At 39.8% G+C, this 13,697-nt stretch overlaps 1 protein-coding gene across 1 annotated transcript; it reads left to right on the plus strand.

Annotated features, from left to right (window-relative positions):
- Positions 1-11,574: 11,574 nt before the first annotated feature.
- On the plus strand, positions 11,575-13,484 carry LOC106402721 (agamous-like MADS-box protein AGL18). The gene is made up of 5 exons (XM_048760485.1): positions 11,575-11,964; positions 12,036-12,135; positions 12,207-12,245; positions 12,323-12,364; positions 12,434-13,484. Exons 1-5 carry the CDS (start codon positions 11,864-11,866, stop codon positions 12,548-12,550), a joined length of 399 nt encoding a protein of 132 aa, XP_048616442.1. The 5' UTR covers positions 11,575-11,863; the 3' UTR covers positions 12,551-13,484.
- Positions 13,485-13,697: the final 213 nt, after the last annotated feature.

The following is a 13,697-nucleotide window of genomic DNA, read 5'->3' on the forward strand; positions in this document are numbered from 1 at the left end:
AAGTAGAAAATAAGGAATATGGGGGTTTGGGGTTTCGGGTTTTCAGTTTGGGGTTTCGGGTTTGGGGTTTCGGGTTTGGGGTTTCGGGGTTGGGGTTTTGGGTTTCAGATTCTAGGGATTTAAACATAACACTCGTTAATTCCATGTAAGCACGAATTGTCGTAAAGTCCTCGTAGGGTGAAATCGTCGTAAATACCACGTAGGATGAAATCGTCGTAGATACCACGTATGATGAAATCGTCGTAAAAACCACGTAGGATGAAATCGTCGTAAAAACCACGTAAGACAACGAGGAAATAACGACGAAACCTAAAAATAAAGATGGGGTTTGGAATATATGAAGTAGAAAATAAGGAATATGGGTTTGGGGTTTCGGGTTTCAGGTTTGGGGTTTCGGGTTTGGGGTTTCGGGTTTGGGGTTTCGGGTTTGGGGGTTGGGGTTTCGGGTTTCGGGTTTTGGATTTCGGGTTTCGGGTTTCGGGTTTCGGGTTTCGGGTTTCGGGTTCTAGGGATATATGAAGTAGAAAATTAAAGATGGGGGTTTGGAATATATGAAGTAGAAAATTAAAGATGGGGGTTTGGGTTTCGGGTTTTGGGTTTGGGGTTTCGGGTTTCGGGTTTGGGGTTTCGGGTTTCGGGTTTTGGGTTTCGGGGTTGGGGTTTCGGGTTTCGGGTTTCGGATTCTAGGGATTTAAAAATAACACTCGTTAATTCCACGTAAGCACAAATCGTCGTAAAGTCCTCGTAGGGTGAAATCGTTGTAAATACCACGTAGGATGAAATCGTCGTAAATACCACGTAAAAGGATTTAAACAAAACACTCGTTAATTCCACGTAAGCAGAAATCGTCGTAAAGACCACGTAAAAGGATTTAAACATAAAACCCGTTAATTCCACGTAAGTACAAATCGTCGTAAATATCTCGTAGTGTAAAAACTAGAAAAAAAAAGGGAAAGGAGAGAAATACCAGATTAACATGTGGCAAGACTTCCAGCAATTATAATACGTAAGTCTCGCCCACATGAATTTTAATATCTTCTCATTTTCCTATTTTTTTCAAATATTTATAATTTGAATAGGATTTTGCTGAGGAATGTGATTTGAGATAAGGTGTGATTTGGGAGTTTGTGTGTGGTTTGAGAATGAGAGTTGTGGGTATATTTATAGGAAAGCAAGCCTCGTTAATTCCTCGTAAGCTAAATCGTCGTTAATACCTCGTATAAAAAAACACGGGCCTTTGTGATTCCTCGCAATTTCTTCGTAAAAAAAAAACACGGGCCTTTGTAACTGCTCGCTATTTCGTCGTAAACTTACGAGGAATTTGCGACGATAAGTAATCTTATATATACACCCGAGCGCTCACTCTTTCTTTTCTCTCTACTTCCTCTCTACTTCCTCTCCATTTCGTAGCAATGGTAAGCCTCTCTGATTCCTCTCTAATTTGGTTAGTTTAGGATAGATTAGGTGGTTAGTATAGGGAATTTAGATAGGTTTACGGATTTTATGTTATTTAGTGTTGATTAGGTGGATAATGTTGGGAAATATATTGTTGATGTTAATTTTAAAATTTTCATTTTTTTCCCAGGTTCGAAAAGGAAGACTTACTGCCCATTACAGAGAGATCTTCGGTGAGCCGGGTAGTCGTTTAGACCCGGCCTCTTCTTCCGCTCCCGGTTCTTCGGGTCAGGAGACTGTCCCCGAGACTCAGTACACTCAGAGAGTCTCTGGGTCTACATCTTCTAGTGCACCATCGGCTCCTCATGTGCCTCCTCCGATGCCTCCTCCTGTGCCTCCTCCGATGGCACCTCCGATCGCCGATATTCATCCTGATTTGATGGTGCCTCCGAGTGCTCCTTACTCGCAGTACACTGTAGAGGACATTCTCAGTCTGCCAGGCAGAGAAGGTTTACCAGTCATCGACCCAGACCGACCGGACGGAACTTTGTGGTATGTTGCATTAATTTTTTTTTAATTCGTTTAAATTTCTTTTATAACATTAAAAAATAATTTATATTTTAAATTTGTATTTTCCAGGTGGGGGGTTGACGGATGTCTTGCATCGGACGTAACCGACACGATCAAGGGTTACTTCTCCATGCCACATCCAAACTGGAGTAAGACGCCTCACTACGTCAGAAAGACGTGGTTCAAAATTTACGCTGTAAGTTTCTATTAATTAATTATATATACTTTAATTTTTTCATGATTTATATATATACTTTCTAAAAAACTAATTGTTAATTTATTTTTTCCAACAGCAAAAATATAATTGGGCCTTGGGGATCACTGAGAGGGTGAGGAAGAAGTTTAACGCGAAGGCGAAAGCTCGCTTGTTGGACACGGTCTCCAACTGGAAGGGTGACTGGATCGTGAAGGGGTATGAGCGTGGCAAACCCGCTGAGCTCACCACGGATGTGTGGGATGGCCTCATCCGTTATTGGCGCCTTCCTGATTCCATTAGAATCGCCCAGGCTTGCTCTAACTCCCGTAACACGGTCGATGAGCACGGAAACGGGCCGATGCTTCACACTACGGGCCAAAAACCCCACGCCGGTGTCCGTTTGGAAATGGTAATTAAATATTTTATTAAATAATTTTTTTAATATATATATTAATTTATTCTAACTTTCTTAAATGTTTTTTAGGCCAAAGAGACGGGACATCTCCCGTCTCTTATGGAACTTTACGAGAGGACCCACAAGAACAAGGCGGGCGTATTTGTAGATGGCAAGTCCGAGCAAATCTACAACGACGTAGTTGCTCGGGTTGAAGACCGCCAGACTCAGCTGACCCAGCAGTCTACCGACGGATTACCCGTCACCTTATCCACACTTGAAGTGGATAAGATTTACGAGGAGGTAAATTTTCAAAAAAATTAATTTTTTATTATTCATTTAATTTAACTTTAAATTTTTACTTACAATATTTATTTTTTGTTTTTAAGGTTGTCCCTAAAAAAAAGGGACGGACGTTGGGTATTGGTTCCGTCAACGATGTTCCGAGAGCGACATCGTCTTATGGTCAGCGACGGGATGATGAAGTCACTGAGCTGCGTAGAGAGTCCGCTCAGCTGCGTAACGAGTTGACCGCGACAAAATCTCGTATGGGTGGAGTCGAGGGCTTCTTGGACGTTATTGCGGCCACAAATCCGGAATGGGAGTCCATGTTGAGGAACATGCGACAACAACATCCCATTCAAGGCGAGTCATCCGACGTACATAACGAGGCGGATGTTACGAGGAGGAGTGATGAATTCTACCGGGCGATGAACGACCCTTAGTTTTTTTTTTTGGTTGTTGTATTATATAAATTCAAAACTTATTTATATATAAAATATTTTCATATTGATTTATTTTTATTTTAAATTTTAATTTATTATTAAATTAAATAATTTTAATTATTTTTTAATTATATTTTTAAATTCTGTAAAATAATAAAAACGAAGTAAATTCGTAGCTAATGTACGACCTCTTTACGTGGAAACCTTACGAGGAAATGACGAGAAATACTAAACGAGTATTTTACGAGGAACCATTTACGAGGAAATAACGAGGAAAGATTTACGAGTATTTTACGAGGAAACCCTTTTGTGGTTGTTACGTGTATTTTGCGAGGAAACTTTTTCAAGGTATTTACGTGTAGATTACGAGGAACTCGTTTCGAGGTATTTACGAGGAAATATAGCGACGTCCTTACGTGGAATATTGACGTGGTCTTTACGACGAATAGCTCTACTTTGTCTTTACGACGAAATATATTCCTCGCTAAGTTACGACGAATTAGCGAGGAAATATGTGTTACGACAGACAAGTAACGAGCAAACGCGCTTCCTCGCTAATTCGTCGTAAAGCCTCTTTTACGACGAAATAACGAGGAAAACCGCCCTCGTTCAGATTATGTTTTCTTGTAGTGTAAAGCAAGAAAGATCGATGACCATATGTATGGATCATGAATATGTTTTGGCCAATAAGCCATAGTATGGTAAAATTATAAAGCCATTGATATACATCTGTGATAACCATGTTTAGTACACTGTCCATAAGTACTTGGTTTATCCGACCATAGTAAAGAGTTAAGAGTAGACGATCACGTCTAGACTATGGACACATGCAAACACGATTTGCAAAGACCCAATAGTGATCCCTAAGAACAATATGGTTCACATTGTTTAACACACATGCTTTACTGGGACACTCAATGTCAAGAGACATGAGAAACGACCTAAGAGGTCAAAGTGGTCTAGATACGGCTTAGTAATGAACTTGGCCGATTACTCCCTTCCTACATATACAGGAAAGATCACGCACCAGATGCGTAGAATGTAGAAACCTACAGTGAGGTTCACATCAGGGGGAGTAGTGCGTGTTGTACTCTTTTTCCTTCATCATGGTTTTGTCCCACTGGGTTTTCCTGATAAGGTTTTAATGAGGCAACATGAAGCGTACTACAAATCTTGTATGGTTATGGCATCCAAGGGGGAGTGTTATAAATCATGGAGTGGATTGCCATTAACCAGGCCTGGACCGAGACCGGCCCAGTACCTAGAAGATGGAGAGATGGCCGAAGCCTAGAGAGAGGAGAGAGAGAGCCGACTTCAGGAGAGAGAGAGGCGGCCACAAAGCTTGGAGAAAAAGAAACTTTTTCCTTTTCCTAATAGATGTAATCTTTTCATTATTATATATTAATAGTTTTTCTAATCCTAGTGTATTTAGGTTTTGTATACTTTCCATTTATCTTCATCTTATAATCTTTATATAAAGGAATCTCCTTGATCATTAATAAAAACACACAGAAATATTCAGACTCTAAACTCTCTAATTACAACATTAATAGAATTGTTTACAACCAACACATAGAGTGAAAGAGACAGTGAGAGAAAGATAATATTAATATGGAAGAAATACGAGAGATCTTGAATCCACGATAATTCAAAACCCATTAGATGGTCCTTTTGAAAATCAGCCGACTATGGTTCACACACGGAGCTTTGGTCCCTCGAGTACACCTGATCCTACTGTTCTTGTGGATGACGAAGTTGTTAAAATATCAGCCATTACCTTAGAACCACCTCGCTCTATGGAAGAAGAATCTTGCAGCAAATCCGGCGAGATCTCAGTCGTGTATGTATGTGAATTAGCTGAGATAATGGGCAAGTTTGACTTAGAGAAGGCCAAGAAAGTCGTTGGTGTAAGGCCTGGTCCAAAATATAGTAAACTTCAGTGTGGAGAATCAGTGAGATCAGACGAAAAGGTGAGACAGAGATATCAATGAGATAGATAATCCAGTCTAGGAACTAACCACTAGTTCTAAGAATGGAGAATGCTAGCCTAGAAAGAGATTGCAGATGAGAGTAATCACCTCAAAGGTACTAGATTCTTGAGTAAGAGAGCACAGAGAGTTTTAGGGATTTGGGAAAATGATATTATTCAGGGTTCTAAAAATCGGTCGCTCGGTCCTATCCGAAACGATTTTCTTAAAATCCGATTTACACCGATTTATATGATTCAAATTGGTTTAAATTGTTCTAAACCGGTTAAAATTGGTTAAAATCGATCTAAAATTGTCTATATATGTTAAATAAAGCAATAATATTATTACAAATCTACAAATTTATCTACTTTCTTCTGTTTTGTATATCTAATTTTGATAATTCATCACAATAATTTTATAATTAAACTTAAAAACTAAAATATATTATACAAATGTATAAAATATATAAAATAAATCAACAATTTGCTAACGCCTAGGCCTCGCCTAGGCCCCGAATAATCCGCCTAGTCGCTAGTCCTCTATAAAGCGCCTAGTTACCGCCTAGCGATTTTTAGAACATTGATATTATTTAGGATAACTTTCTTCTGCTATTGCAGGGGTACAAAAACTAAAAGACATAGAGCAGCTAACGGTCTAAATATAACCTGTCTAATGACTGGAAAGCAAAAGTAAAAGTGAAAAGCAGAAATGAGATAAGCATCTTACTTGGATATTCCTTTGTGATAAGGATGTCATAGATGACTCATCCTATGAAAATACTCCCTCCTTCAGAGCAACCTTGTCCTCAAGGATTAAAAAGAGGGTACTTCGCCATGAAGTCTTTGTAGAATTCCCAAGTAGCTTTGTCAGGTGATTCTCCCTTCCACTGAACCAGAATCTTTGTAACTGCAATGTTGCGGCGTTTAACAGTTTCTGTCTGCAGGATTGCCTATGGTTCCTTCGAGTTTCCAAGGTCACGCCAGTACTGAGGGATTTCAGGATCAGAGGTTGGTGGGTTAGGGCAGAGTTTGAGCTAACTGACATGGAAAGTGTCGTGTATGGCAGCCTCAGGTGGAAGAGAGAGCTTGTAAGCAACCGAGCCCACACGGTCGGTGACACGAAAAGGTCCATAGAAGCGAGGGGAGAGCTTATGTGGAACCTCTCTGTTCTTCAGTGTGTTTTGGCGATACGGTTGAAGCATGAGATACACAAAGTTACCGATCTTGAACTCACGAGGAGAGCGATGTGCATCAGCGTACTGCTTCATTCTGTTCTGAGCGCGGAGTAGGTGAAACTTCAGCATAATGATCACCTCTTCACGTTTTTGTAAACAGCGGTCTATGACAGAGTATGAGCTTTCTCCAGGGAGGTAAGGGAGGTGTAGTGGGGGTGGTTGACCAAATACGATCTCATATGGTGTTGATCGTATGGCAGTGTGGAAAGTGGTGTTGTACCACCATTCAGCAAGGCTAAGCCACTTACTCCAAGAAGAAGGTGTCTCTGCAGTCATGCAACAGAGGTAGGTTTCCAAAGTCTTGTTTGTTACCTCAGTCTGGCCGTCGGTCTGAGGGTGGTAGGCCGTGGAGCGCTTAAGATCGACACCATGTACTCTGAAGAGCTCTTTCCAAACCTCACTCAGAAACGTTGGATCGCGATCACTCACTACATCCTTTGGCATCCCATGGAGTTTAAAAATGTTGTCCAAGTAAGCTTGAGCAACCGTGAGAGCTGTGTATGGGTGGGATAAAGCGATGAAATGAGCATTTTTGCTCAACCTGTCGAGAACTACCATTATACAATGCTTGCCATGAGACGGGGGCAGTCCTTCTATGAAATCAAGACTAACAAATTCCCACACACCAGCAGGGATAGGTAGGGGTTGGAGAAGACCAGGACTGGCTGCGAGGTCATATTTGTTCTTCTGGCAAACAGAGCAGTTGCGTACATAGCTCTGAACCTCTACATTCATCTTTGGCCACTAGAACAGAGACTTGATTTGATTCAGAGTTGCATCACGACCAGAGTGACCCCCAATGGCTGAGTCATGAACCCATTTGAATATATGCGTCTTGATGGTATGATCATTGCCAACAACAAGCTTCCCTTTACGGCGTAATTCATTGTTGCAGAATGTATACTGACGGTGGGATGACTTGTCTTTCTGCAGGTCTGAGATCATCTTCTGGAGATGTGAATCAGTTCCCAGAGGAGCTTTATAGAATCGTAGAAGCCGGTGTGAGCTTGAGAAAGGGTCATAGAAAGCAGCTCAGAACCATAGACTCGAGATAGAGCATCTGCCACAACATTCTCCTTTCCTTGTTTGTAATGAATTTCGAAGTTGTAACCCATCAACTTTGACAGCCACATATGTTGAAAGGGTGTGGTGATCTTCTGCTCCATAAGGTATTTGAGGCTGTGTTGATCAGTGTTGATGATGAACGGTCTGTGGGCTAGATAAGCGTGCCAAGTTTGGACTGCGTGCACAACAGCCATCAGTTCTTTCTCGTAGACTGATAAGTTCTGGTGTTTTGGTCCTAGAGATCGACCGATGAAGAAGATAGGGTGTGAGTTTTGCATGAGGACAGCACCAATCCCAGTATTTGAAGCATCTGTCTCCACCGTGAATGTCTGATCGAAGTCAGGGAGAGCAAGCACTGGTGTAGAGCAGAGGGCGTTCTTCAGGTTCTTGAAGGATTCAATCACTACTGAAGACCAGAGGAAATTGTCTTTCTTCAAGAGTTGACTTAGGGGCTTTGTCACAGAGCTGTGCCCTTTGATGAAGCGTCTATAATAGTTTGCCAGCCCCAAGAAGCTCCGTAGTTGCTTCTGTGTCGTAGGGACTGGCCAGTTACTAATTACTTCGATCTTTTTAGGATCAGTACTGACGCTCTCGGCTGAGATGAAGTGCCCAAGGTATTCGATCCGTGTTGCTCCAAAGGTGCATTTGGAAAGCTTGAGGTACAGTTGCTGATGCTTCAGAATCAAGAAAACTTCAGTGAGATGCTCCAGATGTTCTTCCCAAGTTTTGCTGTAGACGAGAATATTGTCGAAGAAGACCAGAACAAACTTGCGCGAGACGTCTTGAAAGACATGATTCATTAAGCTCTGAAATGTGCAGGGAGCGTTTGTCAGGCCGAAAGGCATGACAAGGTATTCAAAATGACCGTTGTGGGTTTTGAAAGCGGTCTTGTAAACGTCTGCTTCAGACATCCGTAGTTGATGGAAACCGGCTCGCAGATCAAGCTTAGAGAAATACTTAGCACCTCCGAGTTCATCTAATAGATCTTCCAGCAAAGGGATGGGGTACTTATCCTTTATTGTCTGCTTGTTGAGACCTCTGTAGTCGACGCATAGTCTCCAGGTACCGTCTTTCTTCTTTACAAGTACTATAGGAGAGGCGTAGGGACTAGTGCTATGCTGAATGATCCCTTGAGTCATCATTTCTTTGATTATTGCGTCGATATTGTCTTTCTGCAGGGAAGAGTATCAGTAAGGCCGTAAGTTCACCGGATTAGAACCCGCAAGGAGAGGAATTTGGTGGTTAAAGCCTTCACGAAACGGTGGGAGGGATGTTGGTTCCTGGAAGATGTCTGAGAAGGACTCAAGCAGATATAATAACGCAGGGTCTTCAGCGTTTGCTGTTGCAGTTGCTGAGATGTGGGAGAAGAGTGACTCTGGGGTGAAGTTATCTTCCTCAGGGTACTCAGTGGCCACCTCTCGTACTTGTATCAATGCAATCTGCGGTTCTTGCAACATCAATTTGTTCAAGCTGGAACCTTTGATGACTTTGCCACCGGTCTTGACAATACCACGTAGCACATACTTCACGCCCAACAAGTTGAACTCCATCCTTAGGTTAAGGAAATCCCAAAGAATGGGCCCGAGGGTGCAGAGCCATTGAACTCCCAATACAAAGTCACAGCAGTCGAGAGGAACAGTTCGTATCTCAGTAGTGAAGGAAGAGCCCTGAACCGTCCACGTGAAAGCAGAGCATTTGTATTTTGTGGGAAGGGTTCCACCCGTAGCAGCTTTGACAGACATAGGCTTCGTTGGTTCAAGCTTGCAACCAATATGGTTAGCTATGTTGATGTCCACAAAGTTATGAGTGCTCCCGGGGTCGATTAAGGTGTGGAGCTTGGTCTTGCCATACTGACCTATCATCCTCATGCAGTTGTAAGAGGTAGAGCCATTCAAGGCGTTGATAGATATGACTGGAGTATCCTCCGGTTGATCATCTTTTTCATCAGTAGCTACCACAGCGTTGTCGTGCTCACTGTCAGAGGAGCTGTCATCATCCTCACCCTCCATAACGAATATTTGGGACCTCTTGTGCTTAAGCTGGTGATCTGGTGTGAAAGGTTCATCACAAAACATGCAGAGGCCTTTCAATCTCCTATCTTGCATATCTTGACAAGAGTATTTGCGAGGAGCTCTTTCTGGTGTGTTGCGTGGGATGAAGCCAAGTTTGGTACCCGTTGCAGCTTCGTTGTGTTGTAGCAGGGGAGTAGAGCTTGGGGTCTTAGAGGATAGATGGTATTGGGAGGGATTGAAGGGAGCTTTATGCACTTTGGTAGGTGCGTGAGCAAGAGAAGATTCGTGTAACATAGCAATCTTAGCACCGCCGGAGATGGTCGTGACCTCAAACTGTCTGGTATGGAGAGACAGGTGAGGGTTCATGTTGGCTAAGAAGATGCTAAGAGCGTGAGCCTCGGGTAGAACCAGACGCATCCTAGCTGTTTCAAACTTGTCAAGGTATACAACAACTACTGTATCTGAGTCTTGTTTCAGAGCAACAAGCTCGGCCAGAGGATCGAATAGTTCACAGAAGCGAGCTGAGATGGCGATGATGTAATCTGTCCATGAAGGAAATAAGCCATACCGAGTACTCATGTAGTTGTGATGCCACTGAGTAGCTTTTCCGGTGAGATGCATTGCGGCCAGGCGGACCTTGAGCTCCTGAGGTGTACCGTCAATGTTCCTAACTATGTGCCGAGAACATGACATGCTAAAAGCTATAAACTTATAAAGCCTATAAGCGTGGACAAAAATATAGAATACTTATGATAAAAAGAACATTAACACAGCTTATGCGAAATAATATTTTACACTAATCGCTTTGGTTAATATCCGTCTTATGAATCGAAGCCAGAAGTCTCATATGAACATCGATCTAACATTTAAAAGAAAATAATGTTGATTAATCAACTTACTACACTAATCGTATTTCTAAGAATCAAAAAGCAAACGTCGAAGATGACGTATCATCTGAAGCAAAGAACAAGCAATGACCAACCAAAATGCAAGAAACAGATCTTATAATCTAACACAAAGCTAAAAAATACATTCAAAAAAATTATGGTTTATGTATATAATAAAATTAAATTGTCTGTACAGATAGATAACAAGTAATTTTTGTCTCTAAAGATTACAGTTGAATCTATCTACAATAGCCATGCTCTACAACATGAACTCACTCTAGAGTTTAGCAATATATCACATATATGCCGTTTCTTAGAAACAATAACATACCATACGTTAATAACTATCTGTAATAGTAACTCAATGTGCTATTTTTGCCGTACAAACAAAAAGAAATTAAAAACTGGATGATTTGGTACCTAAAATAAGTCAAGAACTTCTAAATCTACCATCTATTTTAGCAAACTAGGGTTCCTATTATGTGAAAACGAATATTGAGAGAACATTTAGTAGACCTAAAAAAAGGAGAATTTCAGCCTCATGCCTACAACTGGACTTCTAACTTTATGAATTTGACATCAATCATAGAAAAACTAAGAATGATCTATTGCACATTAATTCTAACAACTACACAATTTTATTCAATAGATTTCCAGGCTTCATTGACTGTTTAGGACTAGGAGAACAAGGGATATACATTAGTAACATAAATATTTTCAATCACTGTAACTGTAAGAACTGAATTTAACAGGTACAATAAATAGAATTCCAGAACTGTAACTTATCATCATTTCACAAGTTTCAAAGAAACTATTACCAAATCTGCAGGATTTTAGCCTACGTTGATCTACAATAGAGTCCAAAATACATCCAGTTCATAAAATGAGCGAACTTTTGAGTTATAATGCATACAAGCACCAAACAGGAAATAATAAATAGTTTTCAAAACAAGATAGAGATTAATAACACTGTAAACAAAAATAAATGTTCAATATCAGAAAACAAATCTACCTTCTCATGAATCGATAATAGCGATCAGTTTCTAGAATTTGTCAGATACGAAATCACAAATAGTTAAAACAATGTAAAAATTATTAACAGTGATCACTAAGGTTTGGAAGAACACAACACAAAAGATAAACATTCAAGGAATGTAGGCTCAACAGTTTTATACTAGGCCCGATAAGGCCCAATAAAAGAATATTTTCAGTCAGAGTGTCACATAATAAATACAAAATCTCTATACAATGGTTTGCTGCTTCCATCACTCTCTGTTTCCCCTGTTTTCGATTGATTGTTGTTGAGAAGAAGAAGAAGAAGATGGTGAGAGGAAAGATTGAGTTAAAGAAGATCGAGAATGTGAACCGTCGTCAAGTCAGTTTCACCAACAGACGCAAAGTGTTGATGTTCAAGTATGGAGCAAATTCTATCTAGATATGGGTACATTGCTGCTGATCACAGACAAAGAGAAGAATCTATGACGAGTGAATTTAAGAGATTACAGCTTGCAATCGAGTATGTCTCTCTCCCTGGACCTAAACTTGTGTTTGTTCTTGTTTTAAAACTTGTGTCTTTCATGAGAGCAGGAGAGTGAAGGGTAAGGAGCTTGAGGGTATGAGTTTCTCGGATCTTATTTCTCTTGAAAGCCAGTTGAATGATAGTTTGCTTAGTGTCAAAGATCAAAAGGTGAAGACAGACTATTTTTTTAATTCAAAAAGATTGAAAGAATCATCTCTGACTTGCACAGTTTTTTTCAGACAATCTTGCTCAACCAGGTTGAAAGATCTCGGTTACAGGTAGATAACAAGGCTAACACTGAATAATCATCATCATCATCATGATCTTTGTTTCATTTGCTTACATGCTTTACCAGGAGAAAAGAACATTGGAAGAGAACCAACTTTTGCGCAAACAGGTAAAAGATTTTGTTTAAAATCCTTACAACTAGCTCAGTCTGGTCTTCACCGTATCTCTTACCTTTCAGATAGAGTCGATGGTGGGGAGAGGTTCATCAGGACCACAAGTAGAGCCTGAGAGCTCTTCATCAGATGAGAATGACAAAGAGGATCACCATTCTGGCACTTCCTTGCAGCTGGGGTAAGATGTAAACAAAAGCCCTACCTTGTGTTCCAAGCTTTTTCCTTTCTGTTGAATTAACTTGTGTTTTTTTTTTGGCTTCCTTTGAAGCTGGGGAAAGAGAAACAAGCTGAAGATCTAACGCCCTGCGATAACTCTGGAAGTGCAAGTGTCTTCTGATTGATCGATATCAATCACTCTCTTAGTTTAGCTGTTTGGTATTAGAGAGGTTTTATTGTGCATTCTTCTTTGTTTAGTATATAGATTTTGTTTTTATGTTTTCACCAGAGCGCGAGCATTTATGGTTACCCTAAACGAATCATAAAAATCTCAACAATAAAAAATAAAAATAAATATTTTAATAGAGACGAACATATAAATAATTAAACTAATAAAAAATTGTAATTATACAACAAGATTTTTTATATTTATTAAAAATATTAATCAAATATTCATCATTAAATATTCTAGTTAATTTTAAGATAAAATAATTAAATTACTCAATGTTTTATGCCATAATCATACAAAGATAAAATTTGACTAACTTTAGCTTTAATATTTCAAAAATGCATTCAGACCTATAATCACTAATATCTAATTATTTTAGTTATTTAACAGTTGTTTACATTGTTTCTTACTTAGGAAACTCATGCGTTCGTTAATTATAGGCTCATGTTTTTAATCAAAATTATTATCTTGCTTTCGTTGTATATACTCCAATTCTATTGGTTATATTATGAATGGTAATAGTCAACAGATGATGCCTTTGGATCTTTATTTACTTTTTGCTGCCATAAGCGAAAGTTTCTTTTTTCAACGCTGTGGCACGGCACTGGTTTTCACTCAGGTAATCAACATTAGTTTCTCATGTTAACGTTTCCAGCAGAGAAGAAACAGAACATATCAAACACCAAGGTGAGAATGAATCAGGAGAAGAACAATTTCCCCTTTTTTTGCTATATTACTAACTATTTCTGTGTGATTCCACTTGGACAATACGTACTTCTATACACAGTAGTCATTAGCATAAAATGCATAATTATGAAGGTTGTCATTTCACATGTTTACAATTATCGAAGAGCATAGCACTTCCCAACATAAACACTAAAGATTCAATATAATTACGACCACAGTGTTTAGAATAATTACTGAAGGTTAGGTGAAGCACAACA

The sequence above is a fragment of the Brassica napus genome, chromosome C6 (genome assembly GCF_020379485.1).
Source record: "Brassica napus cultivar Da-Ae chromosome C6, Da-Ae, whole genome shotgun sequence".
In the NCBI taxonomy this organism is placed as follows: domain Eukaryota; kingdom Viridiplantae; phylum Streptophyta; class Magnoliopsida; order Brassicales; family Brassicaceae; genus Brassica; species Brassica napus.